At 43.8% G+C, this 20,453-nt stretch overlaps 2 protein-coding genes across 3 annotated transcripts; one reads left to right on the top strand and one right to left on the bottom strand.

Moving 5' to 3' along the window:
• Positions 1 to 541: 541 nt before the first annotated feature.
• Positions 542 to 3,525, bottom strand: NIT1 (nitrilase 1). 2 transcript variants are annotated; one of them, XM_063104227.1, is made up of 7 exons: positions 3,390 to 3,523; positions 2,755 to 2,853; positions 2,232 to 2,486; positions 2,018 to 2,121; positions 1,663 to 1,796; positions 1,357 to 1,482; positions 542 to 1,087 (listed from the first exon to the last, which is right to left on the bottom strand). In XM_063104227.1, exons 3-7 carry the CDS (start codon positions 2,474 to 2,476, stop codon positions 821 to 823), a joined length of 876 nt encoding a protein of 291 aa, XP_062960297.1. In that variant the 5' UTR covers positions 2,477 to 2,486; positions 2,755 to 2,853; positions 3,390 to 3,523; the 3' UTR covers positions 542 to 820. The 2 variants fall into 2 exon arrangements, with proteins under 2 accessions (XP_062960297.1, XP_062960298.1); XM_063104228.1 differs by lacking the exon at positions 1,357 to 1,482 and having other exon boundaries at positions 3,390 to 3,525.
• Positions 3,526 to 3,555: 30 nt separating this feature from the next.
• Positions 3,556 to 19,788, top strand: PFDN2 (prefoldin subunit 2). Its single transcript, XM_063104229.1, has 4 exons — positions 3,556 to 3,662; positions 18,576 to 18,664; positions 18,777 to 18,900; positions 19,481 to 19,788. Exons 1-4 carry the CDS (start codon positions 3,588 to 3,590, stop codon positions 19,655 to 19,657), a joined length of 465 nt encoding a protein of 154 aa, XP_062960299.1. The 5' UTR covers positions 3,556 to 3,587; the 3' UTR covers positions 19,658 to 19,788.
• The last annotated feature ends 665 nt before the right edge of the window (positions 19,789 to 20,453 follow it).

Below are 20,453 nucleotides of genomic sequence, written 5' to 3'. Positions count from 1 at the left end.
TCCTCTCTGCCTTCTTTTCTCCATTCCATGGCTTGAAACCTCTGCCTGGTGTGGCTCCTTCCTTTCCCCCCTTTGTCAAATCCTCTTCAAGGGAGTAATAAGAGGACTGGATCAGCCTAGTCAACTCTCCCAACTGTGATGTGTATGTGTACACACATACACAGTGTGGATGGAGAATAGGTTGTTGACTAAAATGCACTCCCCCTGAAAAGGGGAAGGGGGAGTGTGATACTTTCCTTCCATGTTCAAGTGAAAATAAATAATGTACCCTGCAGCCCTTCCCCTTTGTTTTCTTCTGACTTGGGCAAAGGGCATCATAGGTGAAAATGAAGTAATTCAGTATCAACTCCTTTTTCCTTCTGCTGCTCTACCCCTATTCCCACTCCCACACTTGGGAGAATGGGGCTGGGACATGCACTGAGTGTTGCACTTTTATTTAGGTAGGGAGGTATGTTAAATGAGTCAGGAGGCCTAGAACTGGAGCCTAGTCAGCTGTACAATACCACCTTCCCTTCCAGCTCCCAAAGGAGATGTCCAGACACAGACTTTGTGGTTATTATATTTTTTCCATGCCAGTGCTGCTCAGCCCTCAGCATAACTTCAGTTTTCATGAAATAAACAGTGACTATATAAAATTCCACCTTTCTGAAACTGAAATCTGAGCTCAGGTGAAAGTTTTTTCTTTGCCAAGAAGCTGAGCCTGTGTTCCATCAAGAGAGTCAAGGTTCTCCGAGTGAGGGGAGCTGCGCTTGGGTCCTGCCTACAAGTCACAGCAGCACCAGCTCACTATGGGGGTCTCAACTCACAGAAGGCAAAAGTCTTAAGATAGTGGGTGACCCAGATTACCATAGAGATCAGGCCTACGGTGCTGGAACACGGGCAGATGTTGGCGCAACTGTCGAAGATAGTTGAGATCGATTCGAGCAAGGCAGAGGCCTGGCCCCTCCGAGCAGCGGGCCACCACTGTTCCCCAGGGGTCCACCACCATGCTGTGGCCATAACTTGCTCTCTTCTCATGATGGCGTCCACACTGTGCTGCTGCCACTACGTAGCACTGGGTTTCAATGGCACGGGCCCGCAGCAATACCTGGGGATGACATGTGTGTTCACTTATATACATGATAGCAGCTAGTGGGAAATGAAAGATGGACATTACAGGCCAGTCTACCCATTGTGACCATTATGATAATTGCCTAGTAATGATGTACTATGTTAACTACTCTGTAATGGGAGACAACTGGGGAATGAACTTTCCCACTAGGTGGGAAAGGGAAGAAAATCTTTCAACTGGTAGGGCCAAGTGAGAAGAATGAGGTTAAGAGAAGGCCCTTATGTTTTGAACAGGTATCCTCTTACCTCCCAGTGGGCCGGGCCTGTAACAGATCCAAAAGCTGAAGGGTAGGTAAGTATTTCTGCTCCAGCTTGAGCTAATGCCAGAGAGAGTTCAGGGAACCGTATGTCATAGCAGATAGCTAGACCAATCTGGAATGAAAAACAACCTACTTAGCCTCCTTGTCCTGTTTGTCATGGCACCTGGTCATACCCCCATTACCCAATTCCTTAGGGCTTTATAACCTCTACTACTTTGAAGGAATACTTCAGGGTATTCCTATTCCTCTCCCTCTTGTTCTTCTCCCACCCTCATCCTCTCACAACTCTCACCTTGCCTGCTGGTGTGCTGACAGGTGACTCAAGACCGGGCCCAGGCATGGTAGAGTTGCTTTCACGCATAGGCCCCTGTCCTGGAATCTCTACATCACACAGATGTGTCTTCCTGTAAGTGGCCACTATTGATCCTAGATTGAGAGGGAGAAGGAATACCCAGTGCTGGTGCTCTAGAAGTCCAGCTTAGCTCCTTTTCTCCCAAAGAAGAAAGAGCTTAAAAGCTAGGAACAAAAGTACAAATACCCCTAAACCTTGGGCCAAGGAAATGAGTTGAGAAAACAGAATTCTGGAAAATCTAAGTTTAGGTAGAAAAGCCTGGAAAGAGGCAGGCTAAAGGGTTGTGAAGTCTCACCCTTGCTGTTCAGAAGCACATGACAATTGTAGATTTTCTGAGTCTGCTCCCAGTCTTGGCCACGCTCATGGAAACCACCCAAGGACAGCCAGAGTCCACATTCCCTGGGGGGAAGGGACACTGACAACTCTCTCAAGGCTCTGTTCTCATATCTAGCAATCCAGAGACACTGCACAACAAAGATTCTACCTCTCCCTCCCCCTCTCCCTGATACCTGGCAAGCTGGGTATATTCTCCCAAAAGGTTCCCACCCAGTGGCTCAGACAGGCGTAGCGTCTCTGCAGGGTCCCGAGCAATGAAGTCAAATGCCTCAGGGAGGAAAGCCAGGCAAGCACCCAGTCTGGCAGCCTCTCGAACCAGCTCAGCACATGTTTTAAAGTTCTGTTGCTTGTCTGGTGTCGATGTTACCTGGCACACAGCCACCAGGGGCTGTTCCCAGGAGGAAATGGAGATAGCCATGGCTCTGGGCCTGTGAATGGCACAGGCAGGATTCTCAGATTTCCTAACATGAGGAAACCCAAGTTTAATGATAAGGGAGGGGCTCAAATGGAGAGGCAGGAAGGCTGGACTTCCTTTTGATTCAGCTCTTAATGGGCACACTGACCTAGGGCTAGTGGGGCTCACCAATCAAATGTTCTGTGGATGGTTAACACCCCTGTCTCCCACCATCCATTTAACAAACATTTATTGAACATCTACTATGTGCCAGGCACTGAGGACATAACAAAACACGTTACCTGGGCTGAGCACAATGAACTGAGAGTTGAGATATCCGGAGTCCGGGGCACAGAAGAAGGGGCAGGAGCTGCTGAGAAGGCCTGATGATGAAGCCCAGCCTGAGGAAGGTGAGAAATCAGGACACCAGCCCCTCCCTCAAGCAATAAATTTATAGGATTCTCTGACTCCTCCCTTCATTCTGTAACGTTGAATGGGACCTGAAAGTAAAACCCCCCAAGTCTTCAAAACACTTTTTACGTAATTACGGGCTACGGGAAAAGTTCATCAAGTGGAAAGATGGAGGTAGGAGCTCTGCTTGGCGCCTGAATACCTCATCTTCCAGTGACCTCACATTAAGCTGAAGCTCTTCTCTGCTAAACGTTTCCGCAGTTCAAAAGTCATCTACGGGAAACTTCCTTGATGTTCCCAAGCCTTTCTCCTTGACTGTGCACTTGGCACAGCTTTCTTGACTCTGAGCATATTTCCTCCCTTACACCAGAATCTTTGAGGGGAAGTTCACCCTCCCTCGTTCCCCACCACCCGGGGGTGGGCAGGGGTAAAGAAACCCAGATCCCAACCCGCACCCCCATCCTCCAGTTAACCCATCCTTCCCCGCCTCTCCCAGGGGCAGCATCTCTTGCACAAGTTAAAGTACCGCAGGTGGAATTCACCGCGGCCGGCAGAATAGGGAGTAGGTCCTACATGAAGACACAGCCAGAACCATTCACAGGAAGGGACCGAAGAGCCGCCTGGAGCCGGAGGAGCCGAGGCGAGTGGGCGGTAACTCTCGGACCGGATATGACGCAAGGCGCGGGCTGAGCTGCGCAGGCCCGAAACCCAGCTGGCGGCGAAGATGGCGGAGAACGGCGGTCGCACGGGCAGGAGCAGCGGGAGCGGCGCGGGAAAGGGGGCGGTGTCGGCAGAGCAGGTGAGGAGCGGAGAGCACGTAGGAGGGCACCTGGCTGTGTCCGGAGTCGATGCGACAAAGTGGGGAGGGGGCGGCTGTAGTATGTGCAGGCCTTTGCTCAAGTCCCACATTTGCGTGGCACCCAGAGAGGGGAGGGTTCTTTGAGAAGCTAGCCGAGCCCCCAGGGAGAAAGTGGGGTGTTGGGTGACCCTGGGGCGGGGTAAGCCCTTTGATGCAGTGTCTGGGAGGATGCACAGGTCTGAGGGGAGATGGGTTGTAGCTTTCTCCACCTCTTCTCAGCACCCCCAAACTAGATATGTCTGGGCAAGGCAGCTCGTAACGAATCCGAGAGGATTAGTTAACTAGCCAGTTGTGTAGTCTGTTACGTGATCCTGAAACCACGTTCACAATCGCCGTCACTCTGCAGAGCCACGTGACTCATATAACTCGAACAATCTAGCGTTCTATACTGTTTAGATTCGGGAGTGCATTACTAAATTGAATTTCTTTTTGGAGATCGGAAACCCTTTTCTAATCCAAACTTGCATTTCTACCAGTGCCTAGCGTCGGGAAATGTTTGATAAATTAATCATAAGGTCTTTTGTGGCTTGGAAACCGTAATTTGCTAATGGTGGGGCTAGTGTTTAATAGGAGTGGGAATAAATCTACACAACAGAAATAAAGCAGTTAAATAACAGCTATTTTAATTATGGGTTTTATCAGTTATTCAACAATTAATACAGGCAGTGATAGCTGCATAAAGATTTTAAAAACTGTCCTCTGCCATCTGTAGTCTGGTGGGGTAAATAAGGCATGTAAGATGTTAATATGAGGCAGAAGTGTCCGAAGAGAGGTATAAAGTGTTTGGGGATTTGGGGGCGGGGGGAAGAAATAGTTTCTGACTTATGGGGGGAAAGGGAGAAGGAGACTAATACTTTCTGAGGATCCAGCATGTGCTAGGTATAGGGAAACAGATAAAAGAAATAGACCTTGTCTTCAAGTTGCTCACAGACTCATTTGATAAGAGACAAACCAAACAATAAAGATTTATAATGTACTACACAGTACCTTTTTAACGACAGTTATGGGAGAGACCCCTCAGTAATCAAGAGGTTATGGGATTTGAGGAGTGTGTGGAAAAGGGAAGCTGTAGTATAGCGGAGTGGCTAACGGCATTCTTATGTTCTGGGACACTCAGACAGACCTAGGTTTGAATTCTCTTTCTACTATTTACTATTTATATATGACTTTCCATGAGTTACTTCTGGGCCTTACCTATCTATTCAAACATAATGGTACCTAGCTCATCACTGTATTTAGGGTGTTAGGCAAGAATAATGCATGCAGTTTTGCACAGTGATTAAAATATAGTATGTGTGTAATAAATGTTCATTAGCTTTTGTTTCCTAGAGGAGAAAATCCTTCAGCTCAATTCTAAAGGATGTGAGAGGTTAGTCAAGTAAAGAAGGAAGTGGAAGATTTTCTACGTAGAGGGAATAATATGTTCAAAAACACTAAGGCATTAAACTGCCTGGCATGTTTGGGATTGATTGCAAGACTTGAATGTGGAGAAAAGGGATGAAAGAGGAATATAGGATGTCTGTCAGGTTTCTGTCTTTGGTGAATAATAGTGCCATAGGGAATGCAGGAAGATGCACAAGTTTGGGGGGAAAGACAGGTTTATTTTAGGATTTTGAGCTTGGGTTTCTTTTTTTTTTATTATTTTAAATTGGAACATAGTACATTGTACATATTTGTGGGGTACAGCATTAAATTTCAATACCTGTGTGCAATATGTGATGCTGAAATCAGGAAAATTAGTATATTCAACATTACAAGTGGCTTTCTTGTGGGACATCGAGATAGAGACATTTAGTAGGCAGTTTAATTTATAAATCTTGAGGTACAGAAAGAAATCTGTTGTAGATACAGATTAGAGAACTGAGTATGTGGACAGTGGAAAAAGCCATGGTTGTGGATGAAAATCATCCCTTTCATCAGAAGTAGAACAAGGGTGGAACCACTACTCACATTTAAGGGGTGGTGGAGAAAGAGAAGCCCTCAGGTGTGATAACTGAGTTCTAAGGCTGTTCCTTGATTAACATTCTCTGGTCTTTGTGTTCCAAAGAGAACACTGGGTAAAAAATATAAGATTTATCACTGCTGCAAATTTGAGTTACATATGAATGTGTGAGCCTTATTTGAACTATATGTCCCTTATAAACAAGATGGAAGCAAGTAACACATTGTGCTAGGCAGGCACTTTACAATTGATCTTAGCCAAAAGGCCGAGAAGCAATAAATAGATAGGCACTTTAAAAAGTAATTTTCTGTTATTTAATTACCACCATTTCAAGTAAGTTGTATTGCCTTCCCTTTATAGATGAGAACTTTTTTTTTTTTTTTTTTTTTTTTTTTGTCTTTTTCGTGACCGGCACTCAGCCAGTGAGTGCACCGGCCATTCCCATATAGGATCCGAACCCGCGGCGGGAGCGTCGCCGCGCTCCCAGCGCAGCACTCTCCCGAGTGCGCCACGGGCTTGGCCCTAGATGAGAACTTTTGAATTTCAGAGGCATTAGTTAACTTGCCCAAGGTTAGTAACTGGAAGAGCAAGGCTTTTAATTGAGAGACTTGAGAATCAGACAGACTTTTTTCCACTTATACCTTGATTACATTAGAGATATTTGAGCTGAGCCCTGAAGGATTGGATGGGCTTGAACAGGTGACAACGGGAATAGAAAACAGGGAGTATGAGGGCTGGCCAGTTAGCCCAGTTGGTTAGAGCACAGCCTTTTAATACCAAGGTCAAGGGTTTGGTTCCCCTTACTGGCCAGCTGCCCACCCCAAAAAAGAAAATAGGGAGTACGGTAAGAAGTGGAGAGTTGGGGAAAGCATAGATTGACAGGAAGTGCAGTGACTGGTTAATTTAACTAAGTCATGAAGTATAAGTTAGAAAGATGTGGTCCTTAAAGCAAGTTTAAGTAAGGCCTTAGAGTGCTGGCCAGTTAGCCCAGTTAGAGTGCAGCCTTACAATACCAAGGTCAAGGGTTTGGATCCTTATACTGGCCCGCCGACAAAAAAACAAAACAGGTTTTTAGTAAGGCCTTATAGGTCTTTGCATAGCAAAGAATTTGGGACTTTTTAACGTAAGCAGTCACAGGGTATATGTTATACTATTAACGTTTTCCTATTATATAAAATAATACGTGTTTATTGTAGGAAATGTAGAAAACACAGGAAAAAGTACAAACTAGGAAATAAATTGTTTATAATCCTACTATTCAGAGATAACTGTTCCAGAATATTTCCAGTGTTTGTGAGTTACACAGCTATTTCTTTTCTTTGGCACTGGCCGGCATGGGGATCTGAACCTTAACCTTGGTGTTACAAGGTGGTGCTTTAATTGAGCTATTCAGAAGTAACTACTGAATATGTATGTGGATGGAAGGGAGGGGCATATATTTTTTACATATTTGCATATTTGATTTTTACTAAGTTAGGATTATACAGTATATACTGTTTTGTAATCTGCTTTTTAAGCCTAATAATATATCATGAACATTTTTCTGTCATCCAAGAGTTAGGAAGATTAAATTAGCAGTAGCAGTGTGTCGGATAGGTTTGGTGAGTCCAAAAATAGGGAGATCATGTAGACTATTGCAGTAGTTCAGACAAGAGGGTTATGAAGGCCTGAACTAGGGTGATGTCAGTGAGCCTAGGAGAAATTCCTGAGATTAAGTGCAGTAAGTTTGGCATTGATGGAGTAAAGGTATGTTTAAAGATGTCATTTGCAGAAACAGGAGAGACAAGAAGAGGAACTGTTTAAAACTAGGTAAAGATATTGGTTCAGCTTTTAATGACCTGAGTTTAAAGTATCCAGGGACATTTAGGTGGAGATGATCTGTAATAATAGCAGCTGCTATTTATGACAATTTGTTATATGCTGGATATGCTTCTAAATCCTTGATGAAATTATTTAATTAATACAACGTTCTGTGAGACAGTTACTATCTCTACCTTATTGGTGAAGAAACAGATTCAGAAAAGAAGTAACTTGCTCATAGTCAGATTTGAAGCCATTTTTGTTTGACAAAAAATCTCCTTCCTTTAATTTGTTATTTATTTATTTATTTTTATTATACATACATGTGGAGTACAACATTGATTTTCAATAATTGTGTACACCATGTGGTGTTAGATCAGTATAGTAAGCTTATTCATCATTACAGTACACAGTCATTCTTTGTATCCGCTGACCAATTCCTCTTTAGCCCCCTCCCTCTCCCCCTTCCCACCTCTAGTTTTCTAAAAGTTAAGCATATTACTGTGATTGTTATTTGTTTCTTTCTTTCTCTCTGTCTCTCTTTATTGTTCCATTTGTTTATTTATGGATTCAGTTCCCAGTTATGAGTGAGAACGTGCAGCATTTCTCTTTCTGTACTTGGGTGGTTTCACTTAGAATAATTTTCTCCAAGCTCATCCACGTTGCTACAAATGGTAGGATTTCATTATTTTTTATGGCTGAGTAGTATTCCATTGTGTATATTACCACAATTTCCTTATCCAGTCATCCATTGATGGACATTTAGGTTGGTTCCATTGCCTAACTATTGTAAATAGAGCTGCATTAAACATGGGAGTGCAGGTATCCCTTTGACCTGATGTTTTCTAATTCTCTGGATATATTGCCAGTAGTGGGATTGCTGGATCATATGGAAGTTCTATCTGTAGTTGTTAAGGAACCTTCTTACTGTTCTCAGTAATGGCTGTACTAATTTACAGTCCCACCGTATGTGGGTCTAGAATTTCTGAGAAGGCCTGGGTTTGCAGGCAGTTGTTGAAACTATAGAAGTAGCTAAGAATACCAATTGAAATAGTATCGATAATAAAGGGAGAAGTACTGTGAACAGAATCTTAGATCCTGTCTCCATTGTAGGGTTGAGAGGACAAAATATCAGAAAGGAAAAAGCAGGAGGTTTAAGAGAAGAGGGAGAACCAGAGACCTGAAGGGTCCTAGAAACCAAAGGGGAGTGCACTTGATGTATTATCTCAGTTTAGTTCTCATTGTTTGTCTGTTTGTTGTTTTTTAGTTTTCATTGCTACTCTATGGCAGTAGTTCTCAACCTGGTGTGATTTTGTCCCTAGAAGACATTTGGCAGTGCCTGGTTTTGGGTTGTTGTAAGTAGAAGGAGTTGCTGCTGGCTTTCAGTGGGTAGAGTCCAGGGATGTTGCTAAGCATCCTACAGTGCACAAGACAGCCCCCATAACACAGAATTATCAGGCCCAAAATGTCAGTTCCAGTGCTGAGAAACTCTGCCGTATGGTATATTAGCTCCATTTTATAAATGAGAAAACAAGAGAAGTTAAGTAACTCAGTCATACAGCAAGTAAATGGCAAAACTGGGATTTGAACCAAGGTCAGACTCTATAAAGTTTGGGCTCTTTTCACTCTGCCATGTTACTACTTAAAGGGAAAGAGTTTCAAGAAGCAGATTGAAGACTGAGAAAAGGTGGTTGGAATATGCATATATGTAGGAGGCCACTCAAGATCTTTGAGATGATGGTATGACAACTAACAATAGTTTAATAACTGGTACAGACAGAAGACAATTAGAAGGCAATTTAAAGTGGTTGGGAGTAAATGGGAGGTAAGGAAGTAGAGGCAGCGAGTATAGACTAGTCCTAAAAAATTTGGTCAAGAGAATGGATGAGTATCATTATTTGATGGAGGAGTAAGGTCAAAAAAATGTTCTTTAATAGAGAGCTGAGTATGTTTGTCAGAAAAGGGGACCTTGAACTGAAAAGGAGGTAATTAGTGGAGCAATTTCACAGAAAATGGTTTTCCAGATACATCCAATCATAATTCTCTACTTCTGAGTTCTGGTCAAGATGGCAGAATAGATGGTCCCCAGCATCACTCTCTCCCACAAAACAACCAATTTACAACTATTACAAAGCAGCCAAAGGGCCAGCCCATGGCTCACTTGGGAGAATGTGGTGCTGACAACACCAAGGCAAGGGTTAAGATCCCCTTACCGGTCATCTTTAAAAAAAAAAAAAAAAAAAAAGGAGCCAAGCTGGGGCCACTAGAGCTCAGGGGAAAAGGAGGAGAAACCTGCGTACGGAGTATATGAAGGTGGGAGAAGCCACCATGAGAGAGAGGAGAAAGAAATAACCACTCTGACCGTTTTGAGCCCCGGCCACTTCAAGGCTGGAGCTGGTGAGCACACGGAGCAGGAGCCAGCAAAAGCCACAGCTGCACCCTTCAGATGAAGTTACTTAGAGGCTGCAGGGGAGAAGAGGGCCTTGGTGGCCCCCAGGCCAGCAAGACCACTAATAGGGTTCCCATGAACCCACATGGGAGCAAGGAGCCACAACAACTGAAAAAAAGGAGCTGCTCAGAGGCCAGTGAGTCATCGCAAGGGACTGGCACATGGCCCGCCCTGTGGGAAGTATTTGGAGTACAGGGGGTAGGGGAGATGGGCCCACTGGGAGAATACTGGGACATATCAGGGATAGCTGATCTACCCCCCAATCAGCATAGGACCACTCAGTGGAGACTCATCAGGAATATAGAACTGCAGGGGGTGCAGTTTGCTGAAAAGACTCAGGCCCAGACCAGAGTTTCTACACAACCCAAGTGTACTGGATCTCACAAGACTGGAAGTACCTATAAGTCAACCATTAAAACCTGAGTTGCACAAAAAGCCTTCCCTAGGGAGTCAGCAGCAAAGCAACAATTTAGCTCAACCACAGAGCTCAAGTGCTGGTCCCCACAGGAAGTTTCCCCATTTTAGAAGTAAGCAAAGGAATTAGTTCCAGTGCAGAGTTTAAGTGGTAGGAACAGCAAATAATCCAAAACAGAACTGAAAGTAAAAACAAAATACCCACAGACCAGAGACAAAGTTTGATATTAACTAGTAAAGGTCTCATTTCACCAAAGAACACCTAAAAAACCTAAAAGGATGGGAAGTCTGCTGGGTTACCAAGCCAGGTAGGGGGAGGGGTGGGGGTCTCAACCATGCCCCCTGACACCTGACACCAGTCCCAAGGGTGGGGGGCCGAGGGCCTCAGCCATGCCCCACTGACACCTGCAGCCAGCAGCGACCACCAAGCCACTGCAGGAAGCACCCTGGGCTCTCCCAAGCCAGGGTGGTGGGGGACCAAGGGCCTTGGCCATGTCCCCCTGATACCTGCAACCAGCCCAGCTACAACCACCAAGCTGCTACAGGAAGCACCCCGGGCTCTCCCAAGCCAGGGCGGTTGGAGGGTTGAGGGCCTCAGCTGTGCCCTCCCAACACCTTCAGCCAGCCCAACAATGACTACCCAGCCACTGCAGGAAGTGCCCTGGACTCACCCCAGCTGGGGCAGTGGGTGGCCAAGGGCTTCAGCCACAACTCTCTGACATCTGCACCCAGCTCAGCAATGACCAAGCCACCACTGGAAGCCACCTGGTTTCCCATGCAGGGATGAGGGGGTGCCGTAGGGCTCAACCCCATCTCTCCTCCTTGCTTCTCCTCTCACACTATTTCCTTCGCCTTTCCCCTCTGCACCCACCAACTGCTCCACAATAACATCATAGAATGTAAATAAATAAATAAATAAACTTAAAAAAAAAAAACTCACCTCTTCTGTTCTTCCATTGAACCCAATAAAAGTAAATGTCACATAAGTACAAAGACCAAAGGACATTTTGGAAAGAAAAGTAACGGTTGTAGATTTTTCCTGAAGTTATCAAAACTATATGGTATTGAGTAAACAAAAAACGTAAATCAAATGGAAATATTACTCTCTTAGAAGAGCCAGATTAACAAGCCAGGAATAATATATTAATAGAAAATGGATTCTTAGAGATAGACAAACCTGGGTACAAGTACCAGTTCTGCAATTCACTGTGTTGTTTTATTAACAACCTGGCTGGTTAGAGCGCTCTGAGCCCTTGACTTTCGTGTTAAAACACTGCACTCTAACCAGTTGAGCTGTCCGGCCAGCCCCACACTGTTATTTTAACCATCTCTCCACATGCCTTCAGCCCTGGTCTTCTGATTTATAAATTGATGGTGCATGTCTTAAAATCTTTTTTGCTTTTGTTTGTTAGAATTAAATGAAATAGAGTCTATACAGTGCCTGGCATATAGTAGATATTTCTTTACTGTTTACACTGTGGAGGGCAGATTATTGTAGGACTCTGAAAGATATAGGTATTTATATCTTTATTTGTATATATATATATTTGTATTTATATTTGCATTTGCATATTTAAAATTTTCAAAGATAATGAAAAATGGAAGGCAGGCTGTACGGTGGAAAATAACAATATAAATAGAAAAGGTTTTCTATCAAATTTAAGAAATTGATGTGCATGTATATATGAGCACACAGAAAGTTTAACATATGGGATTTGGGGATGGCCAGAACTCCTTCCAATAAGAATCTAAGTTGAAACTTGAAGGAAGAATTAGAATTAGGCAGAGAAAAATGGAATGAGGGAGGTTAGGGAAAGTATACCAGGTATGGTGAAGATTCTGTGCAAATGCCTGAAGGCAGATGATTAGGGAAACACAGTGGCTTAACCCTTGACTTTTTTTTTTTTTTTTTTTTTTAAAAGATGACCGGTAAGGGGATCTTAACCCTTGACTTGGTGTCAGCACCACGCTCAGCCAATGAGCGAACCGGCCATCCGTATATGGGATCCGAACCCGGGGCCTTGGTGTTATCAGCACCGCACTCTACCGAGTGAGCCACGGGCCGGCCCAAACACAGTGGCTTAAGACAGTGAGAGTGCTGAGTTAACATGTGGAGGGAAGGACAGATTGGGAAGGTAAGTCGGGACTGGGTCTTTTTTATTTTTATTTTTTTAATTGAAGCATAATTGATTATACATATTTGTGGGGCACAAAGTTGGCTGTCAGTAGTTGTGTACAATATGTGATGGTCAAATCAGGTTAGTTAGCTTATTAATCATTACAATAGGTAATCATTCCGGGACCAGGTCTTTATAGAATTCTTTTTTTGCCGTGTTAAACAGTTTGGATTTTATCCCGTGAATATCAGAACCATTGAAAGTTTTAGTGATAGGAGTAATATGGTTAGATTTATATTTTAGTTCACTTGTGCTGCAGTCTGGGGAATGGATTGATCAGGGCAAATGTAGAGGCTGTGTAGAACTCAGGAGGCCGCAAAGTAACTCAGGTGTGGTAGAAGTTGACAGATTTGAGATATTTAGCAGATGGATGTGACTTAGAGATTAATTGAATGTGGATAGTGAATCAAAGATGATTCCAAGGTTTCTGGGGTTAAGATCCTCAACTCCAAAAATTATTAACAGAAATAATGAAAGCTACCATTAGGACTCTGGGGGAACAGTTATAAATCATGACATTGCTGGTAGCACTATAAATTCTTCTGGTCATCTTGGAGAGCTTTCTAGTGACATGAAATAAAAGCTATAATAATGTTAGAATACTTTTGACTCAGTATTCTCCCTTTTGGGAATGTAATTAAAGAAAAATGGCCGTAAAATTTTTGTACTATTTGTCCAAAGTTATTTAACATCAGTACTATTTATTTCAGAAAAATTGGAAATAACCTAAATGTCCTAACAACAGAGTACTTGTTAAGAAATTTTATTGTTATTGATTTTTTTTGTGGCTGGCTGGTACCAGGATCTGAACCTGTGACCTTAGGGTTACAAGGCTGCGTTTTAACCAACGGAACTAACTAGCAAGCCCAGGTGTTACATAAATAGGGTATAAATGCTATATAGAGGGCTGGCCCGTGGCTCACTCGGGAGAGCGTGGTGCTGAGAACACTGAGGCCCCGGCTTCGGATTCTATATAGGAATGGCTGTTGGCTCACTGGTTGAGTGTGGTGCTGACAACACCAAGCCAAGGGTTAAGATCCTCTCACCAGTTATCTTTAAAAAAAATAATAAATAAATGAAAATAAAAATAAATGCTATACAGTATAGCCCTTAAAATAAGAAAACCAAGGGCCGGCCCATGGCTCACTCGGTAGAGTGCGGTGCTGATAACACCAAGGCCACGGGTTCGGATCCTATATAGGGATGGCCGGTTTGCTCACTGGCTGAGCGTGGTGCTGACAACACCAAGCCAAGGGTTGAGATCCCCTTACCGGTCATCTTTAAAAAAAATAAATAAAAATAAAAAAATAAGAAAACCATATCTGTATATGTTTGTACATGCTAACTATGAGAATGTAAAGAGCTCTGTATAGTTATAAGAATTGAAATTACTTTAGAAAAGGGTAAATAGGGCTGAGCCCGTGGCGCACTCGGTAGCGTGCTGCGCTAGCAGCGCGGCGACGCTCCCGCCGCCGCGGGTTCAGATCCTATATAAGGATGAGCGGTGCACTCCCTGGCTGAGCGCCGGTCATGGAAAAAAAAAAGAAAAGGGTAAATAGTTGGTATTTAAATTTAATTTGATTATTTTTTAGTAGGGAGGTTTATATAAAATGATTATTTAAGGGCCGGCCCGTGGCTCACTCGGGAGAGTGTGGTGCTGAGAACACCAAGGCCCCGGGTTCGGATCCCATATAGGGATGGCCGGTTCGCTCACTGGCTGAGCGTGGTGCTCACAACACCAAGTCAAGGGTTAAGATCCCCTTACCGGTCATCTTTAAAAAAAAAAAAAATGATTATTTAATAGGGTTAAGAGAATCAACACTTACCTGTCTATCCCTGCTCACACCAGACAACTTAAGGAGAATAGGGAGTAATGGAAAGGGAATGAGAATTAGGTCTAGCTGTAGGGGAGAAGACCACTTAAAAAGTTGTATTTTAAGAGGAAGAATATGGGAATAAAGCACAGCCCCTCTGTTTCTATTACCTGGTAGACTCCAGAGATGGGAGGTTAATATTGGTTTATTTTGCATTTAACTTACAGTTAGGTTGCAGTTAGCTGCTAAGAGATTTTGCTTCCTTTAAGTGCTCTTGTGCTTGATTTTTCCATAGTAACTGTGGATAACTCACACATTTAAATAAATATATCTTTGTTATTTTATTAAAGTTGTATAAACTGGAACAAGAGGAAGTAGGGGTTGTTATTAGCAAGAATGTTGAAGAAAAGTTGGATCTTTAGAGGCTTCCAGTCAAGATGGCGGAATAGACAGTCCCCAGCATCACTCTCTCCCACAAATCAACCAATTTATGACTATAAAAAAACAACAATAGCCAAGCTGGGCTGCTAGAGCTCAGGGAAAGAGGAGGAGAGACCTACGGAGTGCATGAAGACGGGAAAAGCCACGATGAAAGAAAGAAAAAACTGCTCTGAGCATTTTGTGCCACGGCCAATTTAAGGCTAGAGCTGCTGAGCACACGGAGCAGGAGCCAGCAAAAGCCACAGCTGTGCCTTTTGGATGAAGTTGATTGGAGACAGCAGGGGAGAAGAGGGCCTTGGTGGCCCCCAGGCCAGCAAGACCACTAATAGGCTTCCCATGGAGCCATATAGGAGCGAGGAGCCACAACAACTGAAAAAAAGGAGCCACTCAGAGCTGGTGAGTCATTGCAAGGGACTGGCACATGGGAAGTGTTTGTAGCACAGGTGGTGGGGGACACAGGCCCACCGAGGGAACACTGGGGCACAGCAAGGACAGCTGACCAGCACCCCAGTCAGTGAAGGACTGCTCAGAGGAGACTGGTCAGGAATATAGAATTGCATGGGGTGCAGTTTGATGAAAAGACTCACGCCCAGATCAGAGTTTCTACACAACCCAGGTGCAGTGGGTCTCTGGAGAGCTGATGTACCTATGAAGTCAACCATTAAAACCTGAGCTGCACAAAAAGCCTTCCCTAGGGAATCAGCAGTAAAGCAGCAATTTAGCTAAACCACACAGCTGAAGTACTGGTCCCCACAGGAAGTTCCCCCATTTTAGAAGTAAGCAAAGGACAAAAAATTAGTTCTAGCCCAGGCACACCACCAGCGCCTCGGGCCACCTGCGGACCTGAGGCACAGAGCCAGGGACCAGAACCCCCTCCCACAACCAGTCACACTGTCAGTCCTGAGGAGCATGCCAAAAACATCACCTCCATGTGGGTGGCCCACCACAGCAACCATAACAACCACGGCTGCCGGAAAAGCAGCTAAACACCACAACCACCATGAAGATGGTCTGCCAGCCACTGGAGTGCATTGACGCAAGGAGAGTCACCAGCAGAGACCAAAGAAAAGAAGATGTCTCTCTCCACAAAGCCCATTTGAGAGTGACAGAAGAAGCATCTACTCTACAATAATATTGGGGGACCTGACACACCTCTCAGCATTGGACAGATCATCTAGGCAACAAATCAACAGAGTACCCATTACTCTTTCAGAAGGAGAGAAAAAATCTAGGGTAATTAGAGGGGGGAGGGACAAAGGAGAGAGGGATGGGGAGAGATTGGACAAGGGGCATAAAGAATAAGTACGATATATATGCTAGTAATATTGATTTGATCAACATATGTCAACGTTGAACCCCCAAAATATGTATAATCAATTATGATTCAATAAAAATTAACACAAAAAAAGTTGGAATCTTTAAAATTCTCTGCATTTATTTGTGCTAAATTGGTTGTTGAAAAGCATATTCCTACTAATGACTAAGGAAAATAAATTCAGGCCTCAGAAATTTTAGACATTTAAGCTGATTTCATTGATGCGTTTAACAACATGCATCCAGGAAAGTGGGTCATTTGGGTGTTAGGAGAACATCTAGAATCTGGTTTAGTTGTGGAATTTTCTTAGATGAAATTATTTTGATCTGTAACATTGACAGTGGAGAAAAAGCTAATTGTAGATGGAGTAGTTTTGGTATAGGCAATGAAGGTGAAGGAAAAACAGACTGTAGATGAGTTATATTTACATGGCATTTGTTGAAGTGAGTGGTTGAAACAGATTGAGATGAAGGGGTGATGGGCTGGAGAAGGGAGAAGTTGCTGGACTGACAGGTCAGGTTTTATTCCTTGATTTATTGGGCAGTTGAAGGGATGTAGGGGTGGTGCACGTCAGCCATTGGCTTGTATTACCTGTATATGAACCTTACAGAACTAGAGATAAGGGGCCCTAGTAGAGATGAGGTGCTTAATCATCAATACTGGGGCAATGTTTCTGGCAGTGAAACTGGAGATGATGTAAATGGGAGTGAGAGATTTGGCAGTGGTATGAATGGATTGGGTTCACTGCTCTCAGATGTCCAGGAGGTTTCCCAGTGAGTACGTCTGGATTTGGAGAGAAGTCCGTGATAATAATTAATGTACTTTACTGCTTACAAAGCCATTTCACACTCATTGGTTCACATGGTATCATTATTATGTGCATTTTACAGGTAAGAAAATTAAGGCTTCTTGGTTCTGGCTGCACGTTAGAATTATGTGGGAGATCTTTTTAAAAATACTGAGATCTGGGCCTTTCCCCTGGTGATTGTGTGGTTGTTCTGAGGCTCCACTATTCATCTTTTAAAAATATTCCTCAGGTGATTCTAACATGTAGCCATGGTTGAGAACTGTAGGATTAAATATCTGTCCAAGGCCATAGATCCAATAAGTAGCAGAGGCAGAACTTGAAAGCTAGTCTCTTGTCTCCAAGCCTTAAATTTTGTTTTGTTTTGTTTTTTTCCCCCAAATTCCCACCCCCGCTTTCCCATTTTCTTTCCTCATTTCATCTCCTACTTTTCATCTGATATGTCTTTCCAAACACAGTCATCAGAACCCCATACTGGGAGTGACAGTGGTGGTGGTATTAGTACCAAGTCTGGTTTTCACACACTGTTTTTATTCTCTGCTGTTTCTGGAGAACTGGGAGCTGGCAGTAATTACTTCTCTGGGCCTTTACATATGTTATCTCATGTGCATCTTTTGCCCTCCCCTTCTCCTACTCCCAATTTCTCATCCTTCAGGCTTCATTTAAGACATTATCTCTCAGAAAGCCTGTATCAGTTAAGACTGACTGGTCAATTTGTATTTTTTTTTTTTTTAAAGGAGTGTTTTTGAAGAATAGTGAGTAGTTCACAAAATTGAAAACAGTGATTTAAAAAAAAAAAAAAAAAAGCTAGGGGCCGACCCGTGGCTCACTTGGGAAAGTGCGGTACTGATGACACCAAGGCCAAGGGTTCGGATCCCTATATAGGGATGGCCGTTTTGCTCACTTGGGAGAGCGTGGTGCTGACAACACCAAGTCAAGGGTTGGGATCCCTTTACTGGTCATCTTTTAAAAATAAGTTGGGGAACCCAGGAATAGGAATGGAGGGCCATCTCTATAGCACCACTAAGTGTCTTAACTTTAGTTGCCTTCTCCACCCAAAATTCAAATTCGTGTAGAGACATAGAATAGATCACTGCCCCTGTCATCAGTAGGCAAGGACTCTGTGATTAGTGGCCCCAGAAGAACCCCACTGAGTTAAGAAGGGGCAGTTCCCTAATGGATGGGATACTGGGAAGACCCAAACAAGAGTTCCTCATTACAAAGCCCTTCCTGACAGGCTTCTTTACCTGGTATTTTAGGTTCCCCTGTACTCCAGTAGCCCTCTACCCCCATCCCTATATAATAAATACCTATTCCCCACCAAACTATAAGCTACAAGAAGTCAGAAGCCAAATCTATTGTTATATTCTCCAGTGCCTAGCAAACATCTCGCACATAGTAAGTAGGTAGGCATTCAGTGTTTGGTGAATGGAATTACAAACTTATTTAGAATCACAAACTTGGACTGGCTGGTTAGCTCAGTTGGTTAGAGTGAAGTGTTACAGCGCCAAGGTCAAGGGTTTGGATCCCTTTACCAGCCAGCTGCGAAAGAAAAAAAAGTGCAAACTTGTGTTCTATTCTTTTTCCAAGGTAAGTGTCCACTGTTGCACCTTTGTAAATCTTGCCACCCTGTGTACTGTCTTGATCCTCTACCATTTCCACTGTCCCCTCTCTTATCTCTTCTCTCTGTCCTTAGGTAATTGCTGGCTTCAACCGTCTTCGGCAGGAACAGCGGGGCCTGGCATCTAAAGCAGCTGAGCTGGAGATGGAGTTGAATGAGCACAGGTGAGAAAGTCAGGGAGAAGTAAACAATCAGACTGTTGGATGGGCCATTTTGTGAGGGAGGGTTGCGGAAGAGTGGGATTGAATTCTCAGGTTCTGCCTTGTCCTACCCCAGCCTAGTGATTGATACACTGAAGGAGGTAGATGAAACCCGCAAGTGCTACCGCATGGTTGGAGGAGTGCTGGTAGAGCGGACTGTCAAAGAGGTGCTGCCTGCTTTGGAGAACAACAAGGAGCAGGTGAGCAAGAGTCCCTGAGGAGAAGCTTTGGGCAGCAAAAGGGTGAGGAACAAGGAGAGGCCAGGGATTTAGGAAATAAGGGGAGGAAAGTCTGGGTAGAAACTTATGTTGAAGACAGCATAAATAGCCTATTAGCCTGTGCTCTGTATGCTATGATAAATCCAGCTCCTTACACAAAAGGAGTTGCCAGCTGTATTCCCTTTCCATGGGCTCTGTGACCTGGCTGAGTTGGGTAGGGGGTGAGAACTGTTTTTCTCACAGTGTAGTCCATGGATACCTGCATCAAAATCACTTAAAGGTGAATTTTAAATGCAGCCTCCTGGATCCTCTTCTGAACGCACTGACTCAGAACCTTTGGGAATGCCACGAAATGACATTTTACAAATAAGCAGCCCAGGTGATTCTTATGTATTTCAAACACAGTGGAATAATTTTAGTGTCTGGGCTCCACTGTTAATACTTGGTTAAAGGTAAGGTTAGAAGTGTCATCTCTTCTTCACTTACCCCAACCATAGTCCATTCCAGGTAGAAGGAAAGGAATCCTGATATCCTTGTGTAATCCATGTTGCTTGCTCTCTAGATACAGAAGATCATTGAGACACTGACACAGCAGCTTCAGGCAAAGGGAAAAGAATTAAATGAATTCCGGGAAAAGCACAACATTCGTCTAATGGGTGAAGATGAGAAGCCAGCAGCCAAGGAAAACTCAGAAGGGGCTGGGGCTAAGGCCAGCTCAGCTGGAGTATTGGTCTCCTAGGGGTCAAGGCATTTGCATTTTTTTCTACCCTGACTCCTCCTACTACTAATTTCCCTTTATTGTTATTATTATTATTTTCTCTGCTACTGTAATATTTTTTTGTTAATTAAATGTTTTGGTCAGAATGCTTAGCTGTAGTCTGAAGCTTTCTCCCTATCGGGTGGAAATTGTATGGGGCAGGAGACAACACGTGACTTGTGGGTTTTGTTTCCATCAGGTTAATGGCTCACAATATCAGAGTAGGACCCATATTTTATCCTTTCTCTTGCAAATCAAGATGAGTGTACTTATTTATTGCCCTTTTAAAAAAAAATTCAGAGACAAATTTGACTCTCAGGTTGAAATTTAATAAGTATTTGAAGTGAGGCAGATAGCTCTGGTGATAATGCTTTATGGGTTTGCAATAAAATAGAGGCTTGGCAGTGTGTCTTGGCACTATTCTTTAGAAAAAGAGGTCCAAGATGCAAACCTGTGGACTGGCTGTCCTGCCATCCTCACCAAAACCCCCAACCAGGTAAAGCTGATCATTCCAAAGGCAGGTGCGATGGCCCACACGTTTCAGCCCACGGTCTGCACAGGGGAAGTGGAACCACAGAGAAGGAGACTTGCCTATTGGGTAGAGGCAGAAGGTGGTTATTGAGGTAGGCGCACTTTGTCACCCATGGAACTCAACGTGACCAAAGCCTTGCCCATTATTTTTCTCCTCACTTTATTTGTGGGCCTCTTCAGATGTTTAATATTCTGTATACTCCTTTAACTCTTGTCAACTAATTCTTCCTCCTTCCTACCCCATCAC

This window comes from Cynocephalus volans, chromosome 8 (genome assembly GCF_027409185.1).
Source record: "Cynocephalus volans isolate mCynVol1 chromosome 8, mCynVol1.pri, whole genome shotgun sequence".
Lineage (NCBI taxonomy): Eukaryota > Metazoa > Chordata > Mammalia > Dermoptera > Cynocephalidae > Cynocephalus > Cynocephalus volans.
This window is presented reverse-complemented; position numbering and strand designations above follow the sequence as displayed.